Source organism: Haplochromis burtoni, unplaced genomic scaffold (genome assembly GCF_018398535.1).
Source record: "Haplochromis burtoni strain Fernald_Lab_line unplaced genomic scaffold, NCSU_Asbu1 Contig_5, whole genome shotgun sequence".
Lineage (NCBI taxonomy): Eukaryota > Metazoa > Chordata > Actinopteri > Cichliformes > Cichlidae > Haplochromis > Haplochromis burtoni.
This window is the reverse complement of record NW_024582366.1, coordinates 3,537,912-3,552,491: the sequence shown is the minus strand read 5'-3', so window position 1 is coordinate 3,552,491 and position 14,580 is coordinate 3,537,912. Positions and strand designations below refer to the sequence as shown.

General features: G+C 41.0%; 1 protein-coding gene across 5 annotated transcripts in view; it reads right to left on the bottom strand.

Annotated features, from left to right (window-relative positions):
• The window catches only part of rubcn (rubicon autophagy regulator), a 25,084-nt gene extending 12,825 nt beyond the window's left edge, over positions 1-12,259 (bottom strand). For 2 of the 5 annotated variants that reach the window (XM_005920948.3, XM_005920949.3), the window contains exons 1-11: positions 11,967-12,259; positions 9,950-10,103; positions 8,260-8,343; positions 6,238-6,397; positions 6,027-6,133; positions 5,579-5,804; positions 4,375-4,806; positions 3,700-3,747; positions 2,673-2,768; positions 824-939; positions 447-642 (exon numbers count right to left, since the gene is read on the bottom strand). In XM_005920948.3, the coding sequence (XP_005921010.1) occupies positions 447-642; positions 824-939; positions 2,673-2,768; positions 3,700-3,747; positions 4,375-4,806; positions 5,579-5,804; positions 6,027-6,133; positions 6,238-6,397; positions 8,260-8,343; positions 9,950-10,103; positions 11,967-12,004 (1,657 nt within the window). In that variant the 5' untranslated portion in view covers positions 12,005-12,259. The remainder of the gene's footprint in view (positions 1-446; positions 643-823; positions 940-2,672; positions 2,769-3,699; positions 3,748-4,374; positions 4,807-5,578; positions 5,805-6,026; positions 6,134-6,237; positions 6,398-8,259; positions 8,344-9,949; positions 10,104-11,966) is intronic. The other 3 variants (XM_005920951.3, XM_005920952.3, XM_005920950.3) reach the window with 2 other exon arrangements.
• Positions 12,260-14,580: the final 2,321 nt, after the last annotated feature.

The following is a 14,580-nucleotide window of genomic DNA, read 5'->3' as shown; positions in this document are numbered from 1 at the left end:
GTCCCTGTAATGCTCTTTAAAACAGGGGTCATATGAGCTCCCTTGTTCGAGCTGGTCAGTAGCCTCGCTGCAGAGTTTTGAACAACCTGTAGACGAGCTAGCCCTTTCTTGTTTAGACAAGTAAGTCAAGTCTAGTAGAGACAAGAGCATGTATGATCATCTCGAGTTCACTTGTTGACACGATGGATCTAAGTTTAGAAATGTTCCTCAAGTGAAAAAAGCAGGTTCTTACTGTCTGATTTAAATGTGAGGATCTATTAAAAGCTGATACTTGTTTTAAAGATCTGTGCATCAGTGAAAGCTACTTTAATTAAACAGACACATTGTTTTTGAAGATTGACAACTAAAAAGCTCTCTCTCTACTGAGAGACCTAGAATCACATGAAGGAAGTACTGTGTCTGTGTACAGATGACAAAAGGATTTCATGTAACTGATGTTTGCGCACCGTGTTGGGAGTTTGCTGATGGCGGCAGACGGCTGCGTCTGATCTGCTGCCTCCGCAGGCGAATCTTCTGCTTCAGCTGCTGAATCTCGTTGTCACTGTCTCCTTCCTCCTCGCCCTCCTCTTGGCGCCGCATGTTGTACTTCATCAGCTCGATGGCAGCAATAAGCGACTCGGAGATGCTGAAATGGGCATTTTCCTGCAGCACACAGAGGTAATTAAAAAGGAGAATAGAATAGAATAATAATTTAATTGTCCCACAAGGGGAAATTTGGTTGTAACTATCATCATATCTTCACCCATAATTTCTACATTTTTCTCCATTTCAATTATGTTTGCACTGAGATTCAATTTACATTTGCAATGAATTAAGCCCTGACCTTCTCAAGGTCTGCACAGCTGCCAAAGTCCTGCTCTGACAGGTAGCTGATGAGGCTCTGCCCCTCTGACGGCCTCCTGAACATCCCCTCTGAGCTACTGCTGTACTGGGACCCATCTGAAGTAAACAAAGCATACACAGAAACACAAAGCCATAAAAACAGACATTTACACACTGCACTGGAATTTTAGTGCCATAATGTTGCCTACAAATGAAAAGGTTCTGATTTTTGGCTGCCAGAAGAAACACTTTAATTGGGTGTTGGTCAAGACAGATTTACTTTTATCCATTTTACATAATCTTGGACAACAGAGATCGAAAATGTGACGTCATTTCCAGGGTAAAACCGCAAAGGATTGTAGGTACAAGAGGCAGCACGCGCGAGCTATTACAAGACAACAGTCACACAGAGAAACTGAGACACAAAGAATGGCAAGAAGCTGTTGTATTATTAACTGCCATAGGCGGTCACATGACAGTCACGGGAAGCCGACGGGTAAAGAGATAGTTTATCGGATTCCTTCGCGGAAGAAAAATTGTTCAAGTCATGTTTCCGAAGTCACGAAGAGGCGACGGATGGCCTGGATTACAGCTATTCCAAGACCAAATCTAACGTTCCAGCTCACATGTTAGTCTGCTCCAAGCATTTCCACAAAGGTAAATCTTTTGTTGTAGTTAACACGTAATTTATCATAACATAATTGTTGATGTGGGTTACAAATAAGTCTTATATGGATTTGAACTGAATTCGTTGCGCTTTGCTGCTTTGTTCACTGTGGCTTTGCCTGCTAATGTTTGTTGTGTTTTGCAGGAAAACCAGCCTACAAAATGCTGCGGTCCAGACTGGGCACCCTCTATCGACCTGGGTCATACTGAGTTTAAAGCTGCTACCACAGCGAGATTTGATCGGTTAAGAGGGAGAGCGAGATCAAAACAGCCACGAAAAGTCCGACATATGTGCCCAAGGGTTGTATTGAAGCAATCAAGTGATGAATAACTGTTTTCCAGTATGTTGTTTTGAAATGTTTTGTGGTTCTTTTGTTTTGTTTTTTTGCATTGTTGATTTGTTTTTCACCGAAGCAGCTAATAAAGCATAATGGATTTAATTTTGCCTCTTTCTTTTAAGACTCTATAGAATGAAACAATAATGCCAGTTATAAATAAAGACAATAAATTGAATGAATTATGAAAAACTTATTTTATTTCTATTGGATCTGAAAATGTTGTGTAAAACTACAACCTGAAAAGACAAATAGATTGCGTTGGCCTGCACAGGAGAAAATGGAAAAACTTTAACGACATCTGTAAAATGAAATAGTCCAAATCAGAAAATAGACACACCAAAATAAACTGGACCTGGGCTTGTTGCAGGGATCTGAAGTTACTAAACATTTCGTGAGTGTATGCACTCACACTTAGGACCATATAATAATAAATATGAGTGTGATGAAAGTTGGGCAGCACGCCAACGTCTTTAGCGCACTCCGTATGCTCGTATGGTCTGACCCTTTCACTCCTTTGATTTTTTCCTCGTACTTTTTTTTGCCTTTTCGTCAAGTCTGTCTTTGTACGGACCTGCTGTGTTCGCCTTCGTTTTGTACGTAACTGTTTTGGGGGCAAATAAAATGCAAGCAGGGATTAAAACCGCAGAATGAACGATTACCGGTGCTGGAAATGCTAGCGCCTGATGCAGTGTTTTGATTTTGCTGCCATTCGTACCTACAATGCAATACGCGAAAGTCACGTGGTCTGTCGATCTCTATTTAATGACCTAATTGCATTTTGAATAAACAAAACTCATCAAGACGTCAGCTGACATATGCGTGTCAGTATTCACACAGAAAACTCACAAGACTCCATGTAAAGAGAACTGGATGTGCTGGTATCACTGTGCTGAGGTGAGAACGGGCTGTAGTCTTTCATGTAGCAGTCCTCGCCTGCTGATTCTGAGAGACACAAACACACACACACACACACACACACACAAAAAGGATGTGTGTTAATACCTTTTTATCATCGATAGTCATTCACCTCATTACAGTATTCTTTTAAAAGAAATGGATGCAAACATGCTTGAGTGCAGGAAAAGCAGCTGGTTAAATGCTTCGTGTTGGACAATGACGTCTAAGGCTATTGTGTAGTGTATGGCTACACTGAAACAAATGTGGCTTTGAGTGCCAACCAGCCTAACTGCAGAGTGAAACAGAGGTAGTCTATATCACTCAGTGACCCACTTTTACTTAAAGACCGCAAACTTACAGTATTGTTTACATCGTCATTGCTTTGCAAATGTAAACAATACTGCATTAAAGTTATGTTTTGCATTGGGAATCTTCCTCTCTGTGAGCTCCAGAATTTATATTCAAACTTCAAAACATCAGAAGAAAAGACAAGACTACATGATTCTTTGAATACAATACCGACACGTAGTCTTAGGGAACCTTTATGGTCGCCGGTCACCCCCATCACACTTCAGTTATAGGCAATGTTGCTTTTTGGGTTCTCAAATAGACGGGACACTCCCAGGTATTTAACCTCTAATGGGGCTGTAACACTGACAATTTTGAGAGTCATTGAGCCACCTCATTGTCATGCGAGTCGTAAGGGTCACATGAGCCAAGGTGTGAATTGTAATAGAGTCCCAGAACAAAAGAAAGCAAAGTGATAAAGTGACTTCTTCACACCAATCTGATTTGGTTTAAATAAACAAATAAGAAGAAAAATCCAAAACACAAATGATGGGCTGAAGACAAGAGTGGAAAATAAGAGGGATGGAGTTCTTCACCATGCACACAAAGAACTTTTTTTTTTTTTTTTTTAAAGGGGAGGGGAGATGAGAAGTCATGTGATGGAGTACAGTGAAACTGCACCGCCAACCTGCTACCGGGTCCTCTATTATTATGGTGATTTTTCTGTGGCCCCCTCCTTTGTGCAAACAGTAGAAGGGAGAGATAAGACAAGGACAGAGCAGAAGAAGAGATGATTAATTCAAGCCAAGAAAGGGGAAACAGTCTGAGCAAACGGAGACGATATTAACTGGGTGAAAGCTTTAAAACCTCAGACAGGAAGCGTGCGAGAACACGGCTTAACCGCATATCAGAGAGCTGTGAAAAAACACACATACTACGCAGGTAGAACTACAGCTTAACCTCACCCTTAACTGCATTAGTCAGGTACATTTCTGCTACTTACAGTAAAATTAGGGTTAGTTTAATTCTGAAAATGACCTAAACTCATGAGAAATTTACAAACTCGCTCCAGAGAAACACGCCAGACAATTACAAATAAATACCACAAGTACTACAGGCCACGTTGTGATCTATGAACATGCAACACAAAGTGACTAAGCAAGAAGTGAACTGGCTACCAGCTGAAGCTGAAGTTCACCACTTTAGGAAGTATTACAATCAATTTTGAAGTACAAGTTTATCTTTAAATGTTTCTCATAGGAAAGAGAGGCTCCTTAATTAAACAGAAAATTGCTATACACTGTAATTTAAATAAATAAAAAAAATCCCTTCCAAACGGAAACTCTTGAAATCTCCTACTCACCATTCCTGAGTTTCTGATTGACCCCCGTGTCAGAGAATGATCGAGTGTGTCCTTTGAGCCCCCTCCCCGGCCCCTTCTGGCCCTCTGAAAAAGATGAACGCCTCTGCGAGGCCTGTGTAGTAGAACGCTGCAGGGATTGGTCCGTGTTCCCCCCCCGCTCGCTGCTGTGGGTGGAGCTTTGGGAATTGCGTCGATCGTTGCGTTGCCCGAGGTTACCGATGGCCAAATACTCTGGACCATCGTCAGAGTCACCGCCCCCACCGTACTCGTCAGCCTCGGGCTGAAGGAAGGAGGGCGTCGAGTTGGTGTCCGTTAATGAGATTGAAGGGATGGACGCTGAGCCAGGTGGGGGTGTCACACCTCGTGCGTTCTCCCCCGGACTGGTCACAACCACCCATTCAGATTCCAGGCTGCTGGTTTGAGAGGTAGTGTCTGCAAGACAAATGGGACAGATTAAGATTTGTACTCAGATTTTGCTTATGGGTTTTTGGTTTTTCACATATTCAAATTTTACTCCCAGAATTTTCTGCCCCACGAGGGCTTGCGTATGTACACAAGCCATCGTGCATGTCTGTTTTTGTTTATACAAACCGACTGTCTAAAAATGGTGACACGCTGCAGAGATTTTAAATCCACTTAAGCTATTTTTTTAACCACCCTTGTCCATTTCAGTGAGCACATTCAGCTCAGGACACTGACTTCGCCAACTGCATTAACACATTCTTCACCAATTGGCTTTGCCCACAAACAATCAGGCCTCTGTACGGTTAACTCAGCCTGCCTATTCACATACAAACTGTAGTGTATTCATAGCGCCTTGCCACAAATCCACCCGAGAGGGGACATTCCCCAACTCTCTGTGAATGCTACTCATGGCCATTGATCAACGGTTCTTGATCAATGGTCATGAGAATTTGCATAATTATGATGAAGGAACTGACCTCCCAGCCCATTGTTCCTTCACTGGGCTGGTTTCAGTCATTATGCAAATGTACTGTTTATAAGATTGAAACCTGCAGTCAGCTGAGACTGAAGAAGTCACTTGGATGAGTGACGAAACGTTTCTCCCAATGAGAACGCGACGTCCAGATGAACAGAATCAACTTTTGGAGATTTACTTACCTGGATGATTGAGCATGCATCAAGACACTTTAAGTATAAGAAAAAATAAAAAATAAATCCACAACCCAGCCTCTTTTCTCACTTGTGCTGTTGCTGTTTGAGGATCTAGCTGCTGTAGTGCTTGCAGAGTTTTGGCTGGTGGCGACTGCTTCTCGCAGAGAGCAGTTGGAGGTGGTGAGTCTGCGGCTTAGAGATTCTCTACTGGGAGCCTTGTCGGCGTTTCTGCAAGCCCCACCAGATCCGGGCAAGACACACAGACTCTGGCTCTTCAGTAGTCCCAGGCAAGGTGGGCCCTTCAGAGGGGACAGCTGGGCAGCGGAAAGAAAGATTTTTAATAAAAGTAAAAGGAGTTTCTTTTCTTTGAAAAATTAAATCACTTTAACACCACTCATCAAAGATGGGTGATGGTTAAAAACTGAATGTGTTTACAGTCTGGTCAAACTTGAGTGAAACAGCGATGAAAAACATTTGCACAAGTGACCTTTTCATGAATAAACAGGTGATATGTGCAAAGATGTCAGAAAACCCACCCCAACAGTGTCTACTTGGGCGAGCAGTTTGGGATTATTCTGCTCTACAGCTTCCAGGCACTGGAACATGGCGGTCACATGAGGCTCGCTCAGCAGAAAAGCATCATCTGAAAGACGAGAGAGGGGGGGAAAACAAAGTTAACACAACTTATACACCACAGCAATCTCTAATACAAGTATATCAACCTGGGCTGTTATTAACGTGGCTCACCATTGTAGTATTTACGCATGTGTCCCAGATGCTTGAGCAAAGGTCGGAGCTGCGATGACAGCATGTGAACCTGTAAGCTGTGAAGCAGCCAACGCTCAGCCTTGTAGCTTTCACCGGCACTCTTCATCCCAGTGCTTAGCACCGGCTCCAGGTGCCTGAACTGAGGATGGACAGAGAACAGCAGATGGGAAAGTGTTGACACAGGCTAAAACTTTTATATGTCTGTAAAAGCACATTTCCATCTCTAATTATGTGATCAAACTTGTAAACCAAAAAAATAAATAAATAAAATTCGGCTGATGAGGCCATAAACATTTCCTTAACTGGATTTTGTTTTTGTGACCATTCAGCAGGTGGTGCTGGCTTTGGCTTTGGAGTTCATCCTTGGCAGTTAATTGTTTCTAACACCTACCCAGATCTTCTTCTATATATTTCAAACTAGTTTCTATTGTTAAAAGAAACATTAAGCCAACACTGAGTCAACCTAACTGCTCCTCTTATGAGTTTTCCTGCAAACATTCCCCATAAGTGTTTCCCACCAGTTGGTCTAAAGCTACGAGGAGGGTTTAGGAAGAAGAGACAGAAATAGACACCAGGCTTGAAAAGAGAGAAAAACAAGTGGAATGTCAGATGATAAAAAGCAGCACAAAACTAGAGGACGGCGGCTCAGATATGAACAACAATCATCACATGGTGATTGCATTATGCCCGAGTGAGCCCTGCTGGTCTGTAACACCAGGGGAATAATGAGGATAACTAGATTACTCCAAGTCCATTTGCTGTTATACAACTCCATTACCTCCTGACAGACAGGACTGGGGTTAAAGGCAGACCGTTTTCCACAACAAACTAGGAAGCAAAAAGTCAGCAATCTAAGCAAGTGTAGTGGCTCTACCCAGGCCATCAGATCATGTGAGTTTGGGGGGGATTTTTCAAGAAATTTATTATAAGGCCCGTGTTATTTTTCTCATACACATTCTAAAATCACTTTATGGGGATTTTCCACAAAAGGGAGGCAGTTCCAGCAAATCTAGCGCTTCAGGCTTGATGGGACAAGAGCACATTACAGGTTAAAAAACAATTTTTTAAAAAAGTAAACTATCATTTTTCCTCCAGAAAAGATAAATCCTCCAAATCCAACAGTGTCATTTTCTTAAATGCAACCTTCACACTAAAGATGTGTTTGGTTTGTAGTAAACAAATGCTTCTTCTGAGCCTAAATTATGTAATTGCTTACTCTTTGCTTTTGCAGCTCTCTCAGGAAACTTGCTATACTTTCAAAACTAAAACACACAGCAACAGCAACAACATAAAAGATATAAACATGCATGTGTGCATCCCTGGTAGCTGTGAACAAGGATTGGAGAACTGAAACATTAGCTCTTTTTACAGGTTTCACATTTACAGTAAACTAATAAAAAAATTAAAAAAAAACACCACCACCAGACAGTGTTTAAAGCTTTGAACAAGATGACTCAGAAGTAGGAAACGAAGCGAGAGAAACGAAGAAAGAACCTGATTTAGAAATGAAAACCGCATTAGCAACCAATGTAGCGTAAATAAACCACACTTAGCATTAAATCACAGTAGCATATTTTTCTCAAACACTGCTAAACAGCAACTATTAATTATTTAGTTAAGGAGAACCAGAGCCAAAAGAGTGTATACTGTATTTTGCCACATTATTTAGGGGGGGAAAAAAATTTAAATCACAATATAAAAACAAAAAACTTGCAGTGTTTGATTAAATAAAGATGCTTTTTAATTTTTTTCCTTTTTTGAACTGCTGTTCCAAATCTCTGTAAAGGCCAGCCAATCAGAAGAAAGCCAGCTTAAAGTGGGTGAGCGCTAAAGCAGCTTGTTTCAGCCAGAGGATGTATTAAGAGTCTGTATCACAGTTTCGAATAAGAATGAAATTGAATCATGCACAGAAAGTCTAGTAGAAATATTTATGTGTCAGGAAAGATTAAAAGAAAAAAGTTACATCCCAGCTTTAACATGGCTGGGCATGGCTGGGCATACCTGTTCAACGTGGGAGGCGAGTTGTGGGCTGATGTAGCGAACACACCAAACAAACGGCCAATAGTTTCTCTGCTTGTAGTACACCTGCAACACAAGGCCAAAGGCGTGTATGACCCAGTTTCAAAAGTATCAGCTTCAACCAATACAGCAAGTCATTATGAAGAACGAGAGTTGTGTTTCATATCTTATTTTCCTTAAATTTTAGAAGGGCAACTGAAAAAAATATATATATTCATCCAGTTAGTTAAAAAGAAAGTTTTGGTGAATTGGTAGTTTACAGAATCGCCCTTAGTAACAATAAGTTAGGATTTTCTGTTTAACTTTATTAGTCTCTCACATTGCTGTGGAGCAGCTTCTCTACAACACCACTTCAGTTCATTTGCGGGCATTTGTTTATACACAGCTCTCACGGCTCCACCACAGCATTTCTATCAGGCTGAGATCTGGACTTTGACTGGGCGGCTGCACGACTGTGATTCTTTTTGTTTTCAGCCATTCTGTTGTGCTTGGGATTATTTTCATGCTGCATTATATAATTTTGACCAGGCTTTAACTGTCGGACCAACGGCTTCACATTTGACTCAAAAATACTTTGATATGCAGAAGAGTTTAACAACTGCAAGATGTCCCAATTTATGTGGCTGCAAAATAAGCCCAAATCATCACTTCTCAACTACAGTTCTTGACAGCTGGTATGAGGTGTTTGCACTGGTATACTGTGTTTGATTTTTACCAGACATGATGCTGTGCACTATGGACAAAACTCTCCAAAGTGCTCTCATCTGTCCAAAGGACATTGTTCCAGAAGTCTTATGATTTGTTCAGATGTGGTTTTGCAAGCCTAAGCCATGTTGCCATGTTCATTTTAGAGAGAAGAGTCTTCCCCTGGTAACGCTGTCAAACAAGCCAAACCTGTTCTGTTGTTTTTTTCCCCCCCATTTTACCATCATTTAGCATTTAACATGCTAACTGACGATCAAACCACCAAAACATTTGCTTCTACAGGAGGTCCTCACCCTTCCTGATGATCTGTTAATCAAATACATTTGCAATTTCCTGCGTCTTATCCTCCTAATTCACGGACGTAAGGGTGTATTTAGATTTCACAAGACTGCACAGTCCTGTGAAAACTTTTTTCCCCCACATGACTGTAAACCACCTGATAAAAATCACACGCTTCCATCCCGGCCAGATTTATTATGGTTTTATTTTTTTCCGGTTTAGTTCACATTTGTGTTTCACTTTTGTTTTTAATTTAATATGAGGGCAGGTTGTTTCCAAAGCAGGTACTCCCATTACCATGATATGGAGAGTATCTGTCAGATCAGAACAGGTTTTTCAATACAAACACAGCACTTCTGTCAATATCACTCACATAAACATCCCAAGTCTCAATACATGCATGCACCAAAACCTCATCAGGCATGCTGTGTTGATACAGTTGATCAGGGTAAATGCACCTTCAGTGCAACACAAAGTGTTTTTGTCTTCATACCAGAATCAGATGGCACAGACACAGCACGGGAAATAAGATACAAAACACACAGGACGTATCTAGCAAAATCAGCATTCTTTATTTTCCCCCAAGCATGCGAATATGCTGGTGTTATTTTAGTAAATGCCATCCTTGTTCTGTTAAAACAAAAAAAAAGGTTGGTTGTTGAGACCGATATGGGCTTCGTGTGCTGACCTGCTCATTCCTCAGTCCATGGCTGAGGATGTTGTTCATGTCCTTGTGCAGCCGCTGCAAGCCACCATACCGCGACCACACGTTAGGGTTGTTGGTGGACAAGAGGCCCTCCACTGTGGTCTTCAGGCTGGACAGCAGCTTCCAGTGCTCCTTTCTGGAAGGCAACAGGGAAGCAAGAAGACATTTAACAAAGAGGGAGGAGGTACAGAGGTTCTGGTGTTGGCAATGCAGCTGATTAATCCATTAATCATCTAGACCAAAATTATTTTCTCAGAAACAATCAGAAATTCAATGACTTATTGGAAATGCTTAGGATTACTGAATGTGTGAGCAGTGTGATTACATCCCAACATGAACATGTTGACTTTTCCTGGTAGCCAAGAGTCTGCCTATCAGGAAAGGTCAGTACGTTTGAACCCATTATTGATGTTCATGACGTTCTATCATGAACATCAATATTTTGTGTACAAATGTAAATAAAAGGCAGGTCTTGAACCTAGTGAGAGCCCACTTGAATTCTACAAGTACCTTCATGAAGTATACTGCAAAACAAATTCAGTCATTGACATGTACCCACTGAGTACTGAGTCAACCCTTATCTTTAGGATACAGTCAGCAGTGGAAGAAAAAAAAAAAAAAAAAGTCAGATACTAGATATTAGACACTCCCCAAGAGCCATAAATTGCTGGCTCACAGGACTTCCTCATTCCCCCTCAGCTCAGCAAGTCAGACTTCACCAGCAGCACAGAAATGAAAAAAATTAAACAAAGAAACCTTCACGTTAACAACCGAGGGTAAACTCCTTGATTATAGGAGAACTTAACTGGACATGTGCTCCATGGTGTTAAATAAATCCAGTAGATAATATAAAAACACAACTGCAACAAAATACAGAAGATTATGTGTTGTAAGGCTGTGAAACCAGACTTAAGAGTTCTTTGATCTAGGCTGACATGGCCAAAGACAATCACCACAATTTATTTTCCTAATAGATCAAAAACAGTATCTCAGGCAGAGACGGTGTGTGAAAGTAGAACGGCCAGCTAGAAAAGTCAATAAAACCTGGAAGAAGCACAACAGTGAACACAAGGTCTTTTCTTAGGCATCAGCAGAATTTCTGAGCAGCAGCAGCATCACGAGTTAAGACACAGAGCCAACTAATCAAATCACATAATATGTGTAACACAGGAGTGTAAGGGAGACGAGGCCGGAGGTTAGCGAGCATTCTGCACATACTGCGGAGCGTGGTGCATCTGTGAGAGGGGTAAAGTTATGTAATTAGCACCTCCACATTCAGGGGTAAAATTCCTCTAGACTCGGAGAGATTGAGGTTTTAAGGATTACCTTCCACTCTTATCTGTGCGTGTTCATGTACGAGAAACCCCGGGCTGTGCAAAGAGGATCGGGAAACATGTATCCTTCTAATCTGCTAGGGAAAACACTTGGAAATCCTTGAACTTCCTAAAAGTCTTCCAGTACTTGCACTGTCAGTAATTCTGCTGATCTTCAGTAAACCTTCATAAAAATAACCACCTGCTTAGCTTGCTGATATAACCCATATTTTAATCTTATTAGACAACAGGTACTTTATGTGGTCAGTTTAGCTGTTAGCACCATCTCACTGTATGACAGCTAACAGCTCTAATAATGCTAACGAATACAAGCCTTTCCGTCATCTTCCAAATGTGCAGTCTAACAACGCCATATTTTTTTACAACACAGTAAATAATAAACCAGAAGACCTTTGGGATAGAGCCATTAGCTCCAGCCTGTCAAACCTTGGCATGTCAGGTTAGCCTAGCCTAGCTTAACGGGTAATACTGGTATTAGTTCTTCACTAGTGTTCAAACCTACTTAGGCTCGCATTTTTTACAGTTGGCTCCGCTTAAATGTGTTCACTGCTGGTCATCTTTTTAAATAAAGATCACAGGTAACCAGTGACATAACTCTTTAGTTGCCTTGTTTATGAAACCATGGGTGTTAGCCGTATACCAACGCTGCCCAACCTGTCACTCACCTGCGCTCCTCAGATTCTCCCTCTGCCCTGATCTCCATGTCCTCAGGGAGGAACCGAGTGCCGTACAAAGCCGCCAGCTTCTCGGAGAATATCCCGTCCTGTTAGGTACAATAGAGATGTATCGCAGTAGCAGGGTTGCTTGAAAGAGTCACCCGGACTTAAAGTCTTCCGCCATCTCTACCCTGTCTGTCAGCGCCGTGGATCAAAACAGTGGAGGCCGCATGACCTGCTGCAATCATCAGTGGGCGGTGGTGTTCTGCGTAGCTCTGCCCACTATTTAACGTAACAGTGCTTACTTTAAAATAACACCAGATAACACCGCCCTCAGTAATTTGCAAATAATTTAAAAATAAAAGGCTCGGTTGTGTTTTATAAATAAGTTTATAAAGAGTTAAGGCTTTTAGGCGGCGGGTGAGGAAAGAGCTTTCTAGAAGACTAGATAGAAACCCGGTCCATGTCGCCACCTGTTGTTACAGAGTAGTACTGCAGGTCTATATTTTCAAGCTGAAACTTTAAAATATTAGCAAAGATTAAACCCATAGCCACAGCAAGGGAATTACCACTGACCGTTATAATTTTACACTGCAGTAGACTGAAACATTTAGTCAAAAAATAAATTATTATGATTACAAAGGACAGCCTGATATAATAAATGAGGGAATTAATCTGAAAATCTACTTGTAACTACAGTGGACTGTAAAATTGTACTAATGCTCACTACACATCTCTCTCTCTCTCTCTCTCTCTCTCTCTCTCTCTCTCTCTCTCTCTCTCTCTTTATACAAATAATAATAATTATTATTATTTGTATTTTTTCACGCTGTTTAAAGAGTCGTATCTATGCCTTCAATACATCTATCTATATCTATAGATAGATATATAGCGTGAAAAAATACAAATAATATTAATTATTATTATTACTTATCCCTGTGGCAGTGGTCCCACTTGACCAGTATGCACAATAATAAGAATAGAAGAAACTCTTCCGGTTTCAATTCTGTCCCGTAGAAAGATCTTTTTACTTTAGTTAAAAATGTGTTCACAACGAGACAAGAATAGAATAGAAAGAATAAATAGCAACCAGAAGAGATTTATACAGTTGAAAGGATTATAGTGCAGAAATGACATTTTTTCACTTTCTGACCACTTTATTAGGTACTACCGGCTTGAACCCCCCATTTTCCCTTCAGAAATGGCACAGATCATGGTTACAGCCAGCTGTTAACGGAGTTAAATATGAGTGTCGATGAGCGGTTGTGCAGGTGTACCTAATAAAGTGGCCGGCGAAGCTACTTTTCTGCCCTCCCCACATGATGGCGCCACAGTCTTACACTGTGTGTCTGCACGAGGCCGTAGGACTCTGCTGTGAAGCCTGATGGCAGTGGAGAGTCAGCGGAGTACAGTGTTTCCCTGTAACAGCAAACTTTCATCCTCAGTAACTGCCAGGCGTGGTTACAAATGACTGAATGGTGAGTAATTGCCCTTGCATAACGCACATGGACATGTATAACGTGGACAGTCCCTCGCCATGTACAAATCACCCCTGTGATTAAATACGACTTCCTTCCTCTGTGCTATTTGACAGTGCGTGTCTGTGTTATACAACGTTAGACATTCTTAGCTGAGTCAGACGTAAGGAACACTTTGACCGTAACAGAGACGTCCGACCTTATTTCCGTACTCTCTGGAAATATCAACAATGTTCAGTTTCAAAGTAGAATGTACCTCCAGAAAAAAGTACCACTGTCAACATATTTATTGGATTTACTTTAACCAACTCGAAATAACAGTTTAATTTTGGTATTAGACGGGGTAAATGCTTTCATGTGATATTTTTGTGTAATCAAATGTTCTTTAAAGATTAAGATGTCCTGCTTGGCTCATCAGAGCTAATCTGATTTATATGATCATAGAATGTTTTTAAAATTTTAAATTCAATATTTCCATTTGAAATTTAGTGAAGCAGGAGAACGAAGTGATGTAACTTTGTACCAGCAGCTTTCCAACAGGGTTTAATAAAGCATTAAGTTGCGCTCAACATATTTAATATGACCCATCTTGACCTTTGACACACATTTTACCTGTCACCTGACATGTTCATGAGTCAGAACATGTCAGGTGACAAGATCGAAGTCAAATCAAGGAGCGGAAATGTTGATTTTAGCGTTCTTCCTTCATTCATAGTGTTGCATTTGCTGAACTGTATTTGCTCACAGTGACGTTTGAAACACTCCCAGTTGTGAGCAAATACGGGGTGAACATGCTGCCGCATGACCGCATGTTATAATGTGTGGAAAGTATGTGGTTGGGAAGACCTATCACGCTGACACAAAACCTGGTCCATCCAGTTCTTTAGTTTTGTAGCAACGTGCAGTTTGCATCCTTTGTGTTGTAGTGTAGCCACAAATACATGCCCTTTAAATGTCAGCAGATAGAAGAAAAACTGAGAAAACTAAAGTATGAATTTTGCCATTTTGTGCAAAATGCAGATCATCTTTCATTATTCCTGGCAGAGCAATGAAAAAATTATGAATGCAATGACATAAAAACCAAAAACTTCAAATAAAGCTGTCTAAAAGTTAAGGGGTAAATAAAACAGGGCGAAATCTTCATT